Raw genomic sequence first — 14615 nt, forward strand, 5'->3', positions numbered from 1 at the left:
ATTGCTATTTGCTTGGGTGCATTACAGTATAGATACACTGATATTTTATTGAAATTTTTAACTTTTATGATTCTGTGGTGGCATCAGCCATCCTATATGGAGTAGGTCTGCTGGAGCAGCAGCATCACAGCTGCAGACAGGAAGAGACTAAACAAACTGGTAAAGAAAGCCAGTTCTGTCCTGTGCTGCCCCCTTGATCCTGTGGAGGTGGTGGGAGACAGGAGGATGAGGACAAAGCTGTTGTCTATCATGGAGGACACTTCCCACCCCCTGCAGGAAACAGTAAGATCACTGGGCAGCTCCTTCAGTGACAGACTGCTTCACCCGCGGTGTCTAAAGGAGAGATACCGCAGGTCCTTCCTTCCTGCTGCAGTCTGACTTTACAATCAAGCCTGCTCCCAGTAGTTCAGTTCACCCACCTACAAACTGTGCAATAAAAAATGTAAATAATGATGCTGTGCAGTTTCATAGAAATTTTGCTGAAAATACTGCTTTTTTTTCTTCTTCTGAAGAAAATATTTTTACTTATATATATATATGCACTGTGTGCATTTTGTGCTGCACTCTTTTTTTATTCAAAATGTTCTATTTGCTGCTTTACACTGTAAATTTCCCCGCTGTGGGATTAATAGGTTTAATCTATCTATCTATGTATCTATCTATCTAAATTCTTTGTAGGTTTTCTCTACACAAGCTGATGCAAAATCTCAGAAAGATGAAAGTAACATTTGACATTATAGACATTGAACCAAACAACTCAACAAATTAGTGTAATCAAATGATATTTCAGTTTCTTGGACTCACTGATCTTGTGGCGATTTTGAGTTTTTATACCAAACGGTGTGAATAACAGTCAGTGTAATTTACACTCCCACCACATGGGAGCAGTAATGCAGCCACTAGAGGTTTGACGTACTTTTAATGTGACAGAAGGAGGGCGGTTTGAAAGCCAAGAGGCAGTTTGAGTCAACGTGTATGAAATAAGAAAACAAAATGCATGATATTACCGGAGTTTCTGCTCGCTGTCAGTAAGATGCCTCAAGTGCAAGTTATCTGAAGCTAAACGTAGATGTGTCGTTGCCTCGTTAAATCATAGCTACTGCTAAATGAACTTGTTTAGCTAGTTAGCTAGCTGCTGCTACTGTTAGACCATATTCAACTTCTGTCTCCGTTAAATGTTGATTTATTGCGCCACGACGTCAGAATAAAACCTCCGAAGATGGCGAGTGTCCATGAAAGTTTGTATTTCAACCCAATGATGACGAACGGAGTGGTCCACGCCAACGTGTTCGGTATCAAAGACTGGGTGACTCCGTATAAGATCTCGGTGCTGGCGCTGCTGTATGAGATGACCGCGTCCAAGACCACCCTGCCAGAGAGAAGGAGACTCAACAAGCTCATCCTGCCCCTGCAGCAGGTCGGTGTTATCTCTGTACTTATTCTGTAGCTAAATTGTGGAAGCAGGTGCTGAAGCCTCGTTCACCCACTTTCATGGTGCTTCTCCAGGGTCCAGACCTGACTCTCGGACAGTTCCTCCAGACTGTGGAGGAGTGTTGTCCTCAGACTGCATATGCTGTCAAACTCAGGTACGAAGCTTCTGTTTCATAAACACTGACTGTATTTAATTTATCAGTAGCACGCAGTAGTTATCAATATTCTACTGTGCCTTAGAAGATAGTCAGTTTTTTATGTGAAGTTTTAATTAATTTTAGTGTTTTATTCTGTATTGTGTCCCGTCTGTTTTATATATCCTCTCTTGTTTTATTTTAATTTTAGCTACCGAGTCATTCGGTGTGATTTCTTCTCAAATTTTGTTTTATTTTTTTATTCTCTAATTTTAATTTAGAACCTTTATTCTTTAATTTTTAAGCTTCCTAGTTTGTTTAAATGAAATAATCATACAGTGGGTATGGAAAATATTCAGACCCCTTGAAATTTTTCACTCTCTGTGTCACTGCAGCCATTTGCCAAAATCAAAAAAGTTCATTTTATTTCTCATTCATGTACACTCAGCACCCAATCTTGACAGAAAAAAAACAGAAATGTAGAAATTTTTGCAAATTTATTTAAAAAAAAAAGAAAAACTGAAATATCACGTGGTCAGAAGTATTCAGACCCTTTGCAGCGACATTCATATTTAACTCACATGCTGTCCATTTCTTCTGATCCTCCTCAAGATGGTTCTGCTTCTTTATTGGAGTCCAGCTGTGTTTAATTAAACTGATTGAACTTGATTAGGAAAGGCACACACCTGTCTATGTAAGACCTTACAGCTCACAGTGCATGTCAGAGCAAATGAGAATCATGAGGTGGAAGGAACTGCCCAAGGAGCTCAGAGACAGAATTGTGGCACAGATCTGGCCAAGGTTACAAAAGAATTTCTGCAGCAGTCAAGGTTCCTCAGAGCACAGTCATTGCAGCCATTTGCCAAAATCAAAAAGTTCATTTTATTTCTCATTAATGTACACTCAGCACCCAATCTTGACAGAAAAAAAACAGAAATGTAGAAATTTTTGCAAATTTATTAAAAAAAAAGAAAAACTGAAATATCACATGGTCATAAGTATTCAGACCCTGTGCTCAGTATTGAGTAGAAGCACCCTTTTCAGCTAGTACAGCCATGAGTCTTCTTGGGAATGACAAGTTTTTCACACCTGGATTTGGGGATCCTCTGCCATTCTTCCTTGCAGATCCTCTCCAGTTCTGTCAGGTTGGATGGTGAACGTTGGTGGACAGACATTTTGAGGTCTCTCCAGAGATGCTCAATTGGGTTTAGGTCAGAGCTCTGGCTGGGCCAGTCAAGAACGGTCACAGAGTTGTTCTGAAGCCACTCCTTTGTTATTTTAGCTGTGTGCTTAGGGTCATTGTCCTGTTGAAAGGTGAACCTTCGGCCCAATCTGAGGTCCTGAGCACTCTGGAAGAAGTTTTCCTCCAGAATATCTCTGTACTTGGCCGCATTCATCCTTCCTTCAATTGCAACCAGTCGTCCTGTCCCTGCAGCTGAAAAACACCCCCACAACATGATGCTCCCACCACCATGTTTCACTGTAGGGATTGTATTGGGCAGGTGATGAGCAGTGCCTGGTTTTCTCCACACATACCGCTTAGAATTAACACCAAAAAGTTCAATCTTGGTCTCATCAGACCAGAGAATCTTATTTCTCATAGTCTGGGAGTCCTTCATGTTCTCTTTGTCAACTCTATGCGGGCTTTCATGTGTCTTGCACTGAGGAGAGGTTTCCGTCGGGCCACTCTGCCATAAAGCCCCGACTGGTGGAGGGCTGCAGTGATAGTTGACTTTGTGGAACTTTCTCCTATCTCCCGACTGCATCTCTGGAGCTCAGCCACAGTGATCTTTGAGTTCTTCTTCACCTCTCTCACCAAGGCTCTTCTCCCACCATTGCTCAGTTTGGCTGGACGACCAGGTCTAGGAAGGGTTGTGGTCGTCCCAAACTTCTTCCATTTGAGGATTCTGGAGGCCACTGTGCTCTTAGGAACCTTGAGTGCTGCAGAAATTCTTTTGTAACCTTGGCCAGATCTGTGCCACAATTCTGTCTCTGAGCTCCTTGGGCAGTTCCTTCCACCTCATGATTCTCATTTGCTCTGACATGCACTGTGAGCTGTAAGGTCTTACATAGACAGGTGTGTGCCTTTCCTAATCAAGTCCAATCAGTTTAATTAAACACAGCTGGACTCCAATAAAGAAGCAAAACCATCTCGAGGAGGATCAGAAGAAATGGACTGCATGTGAGTTAAATATGAATGTCGCTGCAAAGGGTCTGAATACTTCTGACCATGTGATATTTCAGTTTTTCTTTTTTAATAAATTTGCAAAAATTTCTACATTTCTGTTTTTTCTGTCAAGATGGGGTGCTGAGTGTACATTAATGAGAAATAAAATGAACTTTTTTGATTTTGGCAAATGTCTGCAATGACACAGAGAGTGAAAAATTTCAAGGGGTCTGAATACTTTCTGTACCCACTGTATGTATATAGACAGGAAATGAAAGATAATCAAGAAATAAAATCATTTTGTGGTTATATTGACAGATCAATGGTGAAATTGGAGTTTTCACAGTTTACATTTCTTGTCCAATAAAATAAATATAAAAATGGCAGATTTTTTCTGCTTATTCCACAAAGTAAACATGTTTCCTTATATCTAGAAAATATGATTTGTAGGCAGCAGCATCTCTGTAGCACCACATTTGCAGAGGTCAGTTGTGACACATTTCACCTTTACTGTGATATGGATATGGTATTTAGCCATATTACCATTTGGATTAATTTTTCAGTCCTAATACACACATAATCACATAGAAGCCAAACAATATGTAGTATTAATAACATCAATCTTCATTTATATAGTGCATTAAAAGTACAGAACTAACCAAAATGCTCAAAATGACAAAAAAAAAATAATTGTGGCAGACAAGCAATAAATAAACTAATTTCAAATACTCTAAAAGGTATGCGATAAAAGCTACATATGAGAAGGAATAAAATAAGCTAAAATAATTAAAACTCATCAATAAACAACTGCAGGAGTTAAGAGAATGACTTTGTATGAAATAGGTTTTAAAAAATGGCTTAAAAGCCCTTTCAGGTCAGTAATTCAACCCCCCAAAACTTGTCATCATGTTCCTAAGTCACATATTTCTTAGTTTTTTCCATGACAGTAATCTCTTCTTGCCCTAAAAAAATTAAATGTCACTCTTTGAAACAATTTTAAACAATTTTGTTCATTGGTTTTTCACCAAACAATTATGTTTTGTCTTGTAAAATATTTTGTAAACTATTCCTTGTTATATTTAATTAAAGTTGGTATTATTATTATTATCATTATCAGCGACCAGAGAGGGACTTTAACTATTAAAGTAATTCTAACCACAAATCCTGTGAATGTGCATTTATAAAAATTTGCTTGTACGAGGGATTTAAAAGAAGATAAAGACGTCTCCAGTCTGATCTCCAAAGCAAGGCTGTTCCAGAGGATGAGGGCCCTTACAGGAAAAGTGCAGTCCTCCTTGGTCCTCAGCTTAGATTGTAGAATGGCTAGCAGCCTTAAATAAGGACCTTAGGTCGCGACCATTTCAGGCGGACTTGGGTTGATCTGCAGTGGTTCTTAAAAACTGTCAATAATATTTTAAAATAAATTCTGGAATTAGGAGCAGTGTGCTCTCTTTCATTGTCTTTGGTCAGGACTCTGGCTGCTGCAGTGTATGTAGACAATGTATTAATACAGTCATTCTTAAATGCTGACATTTGTTGTTGATGGAGCTGTTGTATTTTCTTCAAAGGTTGCATGAAATGGCGGATGGAGAGCTAAAGGACATGGAGTACTTCTTCTCCACTCTTCCCACTCCATTCACTGCTTTTGATTCGGAGGCTTATAAAACCAGTGTTGTGGGTGAGTAGTTCACATCACATGATGCTCCTGAAGTCTGATTGGAAGTCCCTGAAATGTCTGCATTATACTCATTAAGAGGCCTCGCATTAAGCTGTATTTCACCTGCTTTGTAGGTCTGTTTATGAGACACATGCTTCTGGCCTACAACAAGCTGTCTTTCAGTCAAGTGTACAAGCTGTACAGGTCCCTGCAGCATTACTATCACAGTCACTACGCCAAGCCCACAGACGGGCAGGTGAGTTTGCCGGCGCTGGTTGCAGACGACTCAGACATGGACCTCACCAGCACCGAAGATACTGTAGTGGACAAAGTGGACAAAGAGGAGATGGACACACCACTGCATGAGTCAGAGCTTCGGTTAGTGCCGCTGTTCCTGGATGAAATCATTAGCTATTTTGGTGTAGCATTTTATACTCTCAAAGGACCTATTATTTTGTGTAACTTAGCCACCGTGTCTGCTCCTAAAGTCTAAGCCATAAATCCTTACGTTTTCGTCATCTGGAGGGACTTTTTGCAGGCAGGACAATTGTTAACAGCTTATTCTCATGTGCCTCCTGTATTTTGCCTTTGTTGTAGAAGTGAAAATACTCCAAGCAGAGGTCCCCTGTCACAAAAACAAGCAGAGTACTTTCTTGCCAGACAGGTAAGAGTTGATATCAAGACTGAAATGAATTGAAGTATTCAATACAATCATGTTCAAACCAGCAGATTTCATGCCATAGATTCAAAAACAAAAAAGCCATCCACATCCTGTGTGAAACTTATTTGTGCTGCTGTGCCCTCCACTTAAGGGCTCTTACGGTTTTTGAAATCATCCCTCTGCAGGCTTATCTTCTGAAGAATGATGAGAACAAAGCCCTAAAGCCCGCTGCACTGCAGGAAGAGCTCAACAACATGCTGAAGTTTAACCCAGATTTCGCTGAAGCGGTATGCAACTTTCCCAGCAAAATTATTAAGACTAACAGTGGGTTTCGCCTTCATCATGTTAGTCTTTTTTATATGTTTCTGTCCTCAGCATTACCTGAACTACTTGAACAGCATGAGAGTCCAGGACATCTTCCTGTCCGCTCACAGCCTCTTACATTATTTTGACCGTCTCATCTTGTCTGGTAATGAGGGAAAGAGCAACGGGGACGAAGGCTATGGACGAAGTCTCCGTTACGCTGCTCTTAACTTGGCAAGCCTGCACTGTCGCTTCGGCCACTAGTGAGTACAAGAATTGGCCGATTCTGAATAGATGGGGGAAGTTCTTCAGGAAAGAATAAATGCATTTCTTAAGCAGATGTTCTAACTTGTCCTTCCTTTCAGTCACCAAGCTGATCTGGCTCTACAGGAGGCTATCCGGATCGCCCAGGAGTCCAATGATCACGTGTGCTTGCAGCACTGCCTGGTAAAACAAACAATTTCCAGTTCTTATTTTCCATTTCGCATCGGTGATGGTGCCAGAATGGATTGTTAATGATGTCTAATGTAACACGAGTCTCCTCCATCAGAGTTGGCTCTACACACTGGAACAGATGAAGGGATCTGACAGCACCGTGTTAACTGAGGATTCAGTGAAAATGGCCGCCCATTTCTGCCTGCCAGTAAGTACAACATGAGGTCTTAAGATATAATAATATATTAAAGCAGAATTAGCTGCTCATTATGTGTCTTAATTGCTTTGGCTATGCACAAAATCAAAGTATGTGTACCAAATTAAAAAGAGGCAAGAGCAGGATAACATTATGTAGACTATGATCATCGTGGAATTTTAATTATAGTTGGATTTGAAAACAAAATGGTTCTTATTAAATATTGCAGCAGTCAGTACATCCATACAAGGGAAAGCAATTATTGTTCTTGTGTTTCTCTGAATTAGTTTACAGTCGTGCCAATACAAACTCATGGGATTTGGAGTTTTGCACTTTGTAACGAGAGCGTTTTTGTTTAATAGATGACAGACTTTAGCACATTGGAATTCTTGTGAACACTGAGCCAAAGCTGATGTAAACTTCTGAAGCAACGACATGTTATTTTCTTAATTACACTAGAAGTACAGCTGTTACCCTGGGGATATTAGATAAACATGTTAGCTGTCAGCAGGAGTGGTAAACAGTGTTTCGCTTTAGTTACCCGTAAGATGAAAATTCTACATAATAGATCTTCAAAATACATCTGCATTATACATCTTACAAAAATCTGAATGTAGTCGGGTTTACATTTAAGATGTCTGATTTGTGAACAGCTCCACTGAATAATGACTTTCTCCTTAACTTCCTCACAGTTTAATTTCAATAAACGCTCAAATGATTTGAAATCTCCCAGAGTCTGTATATAAACGAGATGAAACTAGCTCCACATGTAGCAGCTGAAACAGTAACACGTTGCTGACAGACTGATGCGTTACTCATAATAATCTCACAATGTCATATACAAAATGTCCCTAAAGTCTGGACACAGGCAGAAATACATATGTTCAAGAAATTACAATCATCTGCTGTCTTTCGAAAAGTCCATCCTTCACCTCCACTGAGAAGTCCCAGTTCAACTCCTCCTTCTTTCGACAAATCCATATTTAATTTGTGGAGGCAAAAAAATATATAGTAGCTGAGTTTTCCTATGTGTAAAGACTTTAGAGACACTCTGTATAATAATATTTCAGCCAGAAATTAATTGGAATAATTGAATTGATACTCGTACTGCATTTTGCTGCTGATGTTCATATATTTTTTACTTGTGTTTAATATTTCCTGCAGGACTTTTACTTATAAATGAGAATTTTTACGACACTGTATTGAACTTTTTATTTAGCTGAAGTAAAGAATGTAAATGCAAAGTGAATATCTAATATCTCTTCCACTCTCTTTGTAAATTACTTTTGTTTAAGTCATCATTTCTTAATAAAAGAACACAGAGGAATGCATGGAACACCACACTGATCGATAACTTGTCACACATCCATGAAACCACAACAGGATATTTCATGTATCAGTCCCGTTGCTTCATATAACCTGGCCTTTGTATATTGATCTGTGATGCCTGTTGTCCACCACACTGTTCGATCCTCTCTCCTGTAGTACTTGGCATCTCTGGGCATTCAGTCTTTGGTCCAGCAGGGGGCGACACAGGGCAAGACAGCACACAAACTGATGGATGCTCTGAAGGACACAGACATCCTGCACTGGAAGCACAGTCTGTCAGAGCTGATCGAGATCAGCCTGGCTCAGACGACGTCCATATGGAGGATGTACGGGAAGAGGTCAGGCCTTTCACCTTGCCACCGCAGCACACAGTTGTCACTCCTGCTCACTGTTGACTGCAAACTAGCACACAAGCTTCTCCCCGTTCACATTCAATCAAATCTGTGAAACGTCTCAGATGTCTAGTGTTTTCATGCATGGATTCAGTTTCTGGATGGCAGAACATCCTCTGCCCGAGTTAGACTCCTCGAGAGCTTCACAGAAAACTGCTTGTTTTTTTTTCTGAAAGTCATTAACGTGGCCTCCCGTGTCTTGCGCAGCACCATGGCTCTGCAGCAGGCCCAGCTGCTTCTCAACATAAGCAGTCTGGAGCCAGTCAACTTCGGAGTCCAGCAGAACAACACCGAGGCCTTCGCTGTGGCTCTCTGCCACCTGGCCGAGCTCCATGCTGAGCAGGTAACACATTTGATTTGATCTCGTCGGCCTGTTTTGTGCCCCGCTGTTGCATATCTATTAGCCAGCCACTAGGAGGTTTTATTACCTTCCCAGTATTGCATGAAGGTAATAAACATTGATTCCCAGCTCCTGGGCGCAGTTAAGCGTTTGCCTCATTGTCCCATGTACCTTTGCTTTTGTTGCAGGGCCTGTACAGTGCCGTGTCAGAGATTATCCAGCATCTGAAAGAACAGTTTCCTCCTCACACGCAGCATGCCAAGGTACGTTCACTGAACCATAACGTGTAGGTCCGTGCTGCCCTTCTCTACCAAGGCAGAGAGCAGCAAAGGGGGATGTTAGGGACACACGTTTAGGTTTTCAGGCAGACCAAATGAGTAAAACGATTTGGAATGCCTTTGTAGACATTTTAACCCAAATAATACATAAAAAGTAAAATGCAAAGATACTGCTTTCTGCCTTTGGTTTCTAAACAGATTTAGGGGAAATATGTGTTCTTTTCTGCTTCCTCGTCCAATTAAAGTACTTTGATTTTTATTAATAGTTCATAGGGATTAAATGTATTTTGTTTTGCTAAATGATTAACATTTATATTCAAATTAACATAATGAATGAATGTAGAAATTTAGTGCATTTAAATAAAAGATTTAAAGGTAGAAAAACCACACCAAATGACACAGATTCCACTTGCTCACAAAGCTGAGATGTCAGCTGACTGATGCTTGGCTAAGCTAACATAGTTAGCAGAGGTTTAACAGTAGTTTTTTTTTCATTGTAAATTGTTTTAGCTACTACCTTATTTACTGAGAGCAAATAAGAAACTAATTTACCAAAAGTGCTACTTTTGTAATAAATGTGTTTCTGTTACAAATAATAGCTGGGGACATACACAGGTTCTTAGCTTTAGCCAGGTCTCACTGTGGCTAATAAGCTAGCTATCTTTAGCAAACAATTAACAATCTCTCTGTGAGAGTAAAATGTGACAGCACCGCCTAAATTACCATCGCAGGGAGCAGCTACTGTAGTTTAATTTGCTTTTTAATTTTGTTTTGCTTTCTTTATAGCTTTTCATGTTATTTTCACGTTTGTATTTTATTAGTAATTTTAATATTGTTAAACAGTCATCAAAAAGTTACATTCCAGTTTTTATTCTACTTTGAGCAAAAGTGTTGTCATTGGATTTTGGTTTTTCAGCCCAGAGTGGACTACTTTTTCTTTTATGGAGTCTTGAGTAGTGAAAGCTTGAAAGTGGTTGTGTCGTTTTCATAGCTGGAGCAAAACAAACCTTTTAATATAACGCCATCAAATGAATGTCATCTAAGTACAAAAGCACAGCATCCAAAACACAACAGAGTGAAACATAATGACACTTAGTTGTTTAAATAGTTTTTATTTAACGTGACAACCGTAGCGGTGCAGACACCATCTTCTCCCTGACAGAGCTGGAGCCAGCGCCTTCGTCCATCTGCTGCGAGAGTCTCACCTGGTGCTGCTGAAACGTACTATTTGCTTGACATTTTCCCTTTGAAACACGGAGAGAAAAAACGTTCACCACAGTCTCTAACACCTGATCTACAAGCTTCTGCAGCACAATAAACATTCACTGCAATAAACAAGACGCAGCTGTGCTTTCTAAAATCCTCTGAATTCACCCATCAACTGGAAAATGTGTAGGAATCCCTGAGGCTTTCCTGTGCACGTAGGCTATGTCCGTGCATGAACATAAATGCCTTCTGTTATGTGTTGGATGGAAAAGTGTTGTGTCGATTGATGTGAGCTACTTTGTGTTTAAAGAGCCAGAATTTGACAGAGAACGTATTAGATTTGACTGGCTTACTCCACTTTTAAATGCTTTATTCTGTAATGTTAAAATCATCCAAGTGTAACAAGAGCAGATGTACATGATGATGTTAATGATAATTGTTTTTTTTTTTTCTTAAATTCAGCTCTGGATGCTGTGTGATCTCCAAATCCAGTTTGAGAGACATATGAACGAAGGGAAATACCACTTAGCAGAGCCGCTAGTCACAGCCATCTCTGCCTTAAACAAAACAGAGGGTCTTTACAGGTAAATCTTCCCAACAGCGTCTGCTTTATACATGTGTAAGTTGTGCTGTAGAAGTAACACTGTGTTTGCTGACAGGAAAGCTCAAGTTCTGAAGGCTCTAAACCGCAGCACTGAGGCATACAACATCTTACAGCAGCTACAGGTTCACTGTGAGAAGACTAAATGTACTGAGATGGTGATCAGGTAGAATATCTCTGCTTCTCTATGAATATTTTCAGATACCGTTAAGGTGTTAAGTTCACATTATGCGTCATCCTCGCGAGTCCAAACTGTTGTATAATAAGATCTAGAGACACCAACATGAATATTCTTGGCCTACGTGCTTTTTCAGGGATCAGACTAAGCTGCGTTTTAACTCTTGTCTACATCGCTGCCCTTTCATGTCTCAAACAGAGTGATGCTGTCCACTGCTGAGCTGCACTGGGAGTCGTCTGGCTTCTCCACGGCTCTTCCTCTCCTCCTGCAGGCCTTGGCTCTGGCGAGACAGCACCACCTACAGTCCCTGGCCTCAGAAGCCATCCTTCATTTGGCCTTCACTCAGGTCAGCCAAGACAGGAAAACAGACTTCACTCCAACACTGTTACACTTCCCATCCATGCAGATCACCTCTACCTTCGTTTTGCAGTAAAGCTGGTGTCCGTTTCTTGTTGACTTTGATGAAGTGTAAACGAAGTTACAAATCAGTCCAGAGTCTATGACTTGACTGTGTTCAGATCGTCAAAAAATCACCAAGAGAAGTCAGCATTCGGAGGGCAACAGGGTTTATTTGTCGACAAGAAATCCAGGAGTAATTCTTAGCAGTGAGAACACCCCAAGAAGAACTGAAGTTGGTCGTTTTTCCACCCCTTATAGGGCGTATGATAGGAGTGACAGCTTTGAAACCATGATACTTTCCTCAATCTATTGGTCAGATCATGACATCAGGCTGTTGTATTTCACCCCTAGGTCTCACTTTACAGAACACATGAGCGTTAAGTTATCATTAGGTCATCTTTTGCAGAGAACATGCCCAGACATGTTCAGACGTTTTGCTCCACATCTTACCCTCATTATTTTGTGATAGATTTCATGCATCTTATTCCAGTACATGTTAACAGTTATAATACTTTATGTTTGCACCATTATGTTTTGAGTACATGTGTTTTACTTCTAGTTTTCAGTCTAATAGCATTTACCATAATTATATCATCTCTTATTTTTAGCCCGTCGTACCCAAAAAGTACTACACTACAACTTTGACCTCTCCACTTTTTCCAGCTGATGTTGGGAGTTCCTGAGCAGGCTCTGAATGTTCTACATGAAGCCATCGAGCCCGTCCTGGCTCACGGAGCGGTCATGGACAAAGGCCGCGCCATGCTGCTGGCAGCCCGCTGTCAGATGGCGGTGGCTGGGTTCAGGCCAAACAGGCAAGGGCAAGCAGGTAACAGCTTCACCTCCGCCCCCGCTCCGAGTACAGACCACTTCTCTTAGTTTGCATTTTCACGCTGCTGTTTATTGTGTCCTGGCAGATTTACGGTTGGCAGTTTTGGCCGTTGACACACTTAATGAGGCCGCAGCTTATTTCTCCAAGCTGAACTGCAAGGAGCGGCTGCGGGACGTCCACTACCAGCAGGCTCAGCTCCACCACGCTTTGGGACAAACTTTGCAGCGCAACAAAAGTGCCATGCTGTTCCGGCTGCTGGACCAGGAGCTGCAGTCACCAGCACCGCCGGTCTCCATGCAGCTCTGACTGATCCCTCTGCTCAAAAGGACGCACGTCTTCAAAAAGCTGAGTTGATGCGCTGCCCCTCACCACTAGATGGCGGTCAGACTCTGTGCTGCTTCTCTCAGCACTAAAACATTTCATTTAGAAGCATTTTTAACGAGAGGTAATTCTTGACCTCTTTGCACACAGCGCCAGGATTCTAATTAAGCAGAAGAATGTGCGCAGTCATAAATAAAGATGAGTTTCCAGCAGATCAAGACTGTATCGGCTGTTTCTTCAGGTACAGACTGGAATGATGGCCCCAAATATATTTTATGGTTTAGTAGCCTCAACCAGAAGAACAGCCCAGGTGTGTGACAGACATGCCAGGCGGCGGTGTGGGTAAAAATGTCAAAAGTTTATCAGGAGCTGTCAGGGCCGCGCCGATTTACCCGCCGCTGTTTGATGAATGAGGGTAATATCACGGTTAGCTACAAGATGAATGTGTTTCAGTGGCCTGGATGATTCATATTTTTCCCAAAGAATACTGATGAAGCTGGAATTCAGAGGAAGAAGTCGTGATCACATTAGCACCGTGATGACACAACACAGATGCTGTATCTGTATTCCACTTATGTCTGACACAATTTGTGAGAACTATTTTAGCTGATAGCATTACATTTATGCGTTCAGCCTGGACGGTAATCCATTACTTACTGCACGTCCTTCAAGAAGATGAATGGCTTGTTTCATCTTGTTTAGTTTTCAGTTAAGCTGACTTAAATAACTGTGATGGGAAATACCCGTAGTGGGAAAACATCTGCGTTACATCCCCCTAAAGTCTCAGTTGTACTTCCAATTTCTACTTGTCTACTTATCTCAATAGTTTAATCTGTTGTTGTTTTGTTTGACTTTTTGCAGCAGTCAGATTTGGACCGCTGGAGTCTGTCAACAGGAAATTTCTCCCTCATTACCAACTATCCGGTGAAAGTTAGATTATTTAGTGGATAAACAGATAGATTACAGAGATTTCTCGTAAAAGCAGCCTTGTTTTCTCTGTAAATATGGCACAGGGTCATGTGATACACTTTGCTCTAACAAGTGAGGTCTTTACAGTTGCTTTTCATGATGTGGTTTCAGGCATGGGGCCATATAATACCTGTATTTATATGTTTAGCTTTGCATGATTACAACTAAGTGTGGATGATTTGGACTAATTCACAGGAGTAAAAGGACTGTGTGTGTGATTTCACCATGTGGTGTTTGGTTTGTGCGTTTAGCCCGACTCTTACAGCTGCACGTCTGATTTCCTGCAGAGGGACTCAGTTCACTTACTGTTACCACAATGTTAGCCAGAGCCGTTTACATCAGGAAAGCTTCCTCTTTGAATTTGACACTGCCGGTTTCAAAGTGCTTTTAATGCAGGAGAGCAATTTCCTCGAGTTAAGTAAATTCTACCATTTATGGGAAATTAGAACTCTTTTAAACCTCATCAGGTGAGAGAGAAACTGAAAGGATTTTTTCTAACTCAGAAAAGTTAGGTTGAGATTTTTATCCCAAGGCGATAAAGTATAATGACTGTGCTGGTGTTTGGTTTTCCATTTGCTTTAAGAGCACATGAGTGGAAATATTTACCCAACGCTGATTGAAATTCACTCAGCAGTGAAGGGTCAGACTTTTTGAGGGGCCCAAAATCCCCTCCAGGTTTTGTTTTATTGCATCTGACCATAATTGAATCCACTGAGTCCTGAAATCTTTAATGTCGACTTAATGGATTAGTTTATCGACAGAACTAATTAGCAACAGATTTGCTAACTT

General features: G+C 40.9%; 1 protein-coding gene across 2 annotated transcripts; it reads left to right on the plus strand.

Moving 5' to 3' along the window:
* Positions 1-908: 908 nt before the first annotated feature.
* Positions 909-13071, plus strand: anapc5 (anaphase promoting complex subunit 5). 2 transcript variants are annotated; one of them, XM_022196918.2, is made up of 17 exons: positions 910-1417; positions 1507-1586; positions 5301-5410; positions 5524-5767; positions 5987-6053; positions 6236-6337; positions 6426-6616; positions 6719-6800; positions 6904-6996; positions 8470-8651; positions 8913-9048; positions 9234-9308; positions 10992-11113; positions 11189-11296; positions 11507-11654; positions 12371-12533; positions 12622-13071. In XM_022196918.2, the coding sequence occupies exons 1-17, from the start codon at positions 1220-1222 to the stop codon at positions 12840-12842; spliced, it is 2322 nt and encodes a 773-aa protein (XP_022052610.1). In that variant the 5' UTR covers positions 910-1219; the 3' UTR covers positions 12843-13071. The 2 variants fall into 2 exon arrangements, with proteins under 2 accessions (XP_022052611.1, XP_022052610.1); XM_022196919.2 differs by lacking the exon at positions 12622-13071 and having other exon boundaries at positions 909-1417; positions 12316-12527.
* The last annotated feature ends 1544 nt before the right edge of the window (positions 13072-14615 follow it).

Source organism: Acanthochromis polyacanthus, chromosome 7 (genome assembly GCF_021347895.1).
Source record: "Acanthochromis polyacanthus isolate Apoly-LR-REF ecotype Palm Island chromosome 7, KAUST_Apoly_ChrSc, whole genome shotgun sequence".
NCBI lineage: Eukaryota > Metazoa > Chordata > Actinopteri > Pomacentridae > Acanthochromis > Acanthochromis polyacanthus.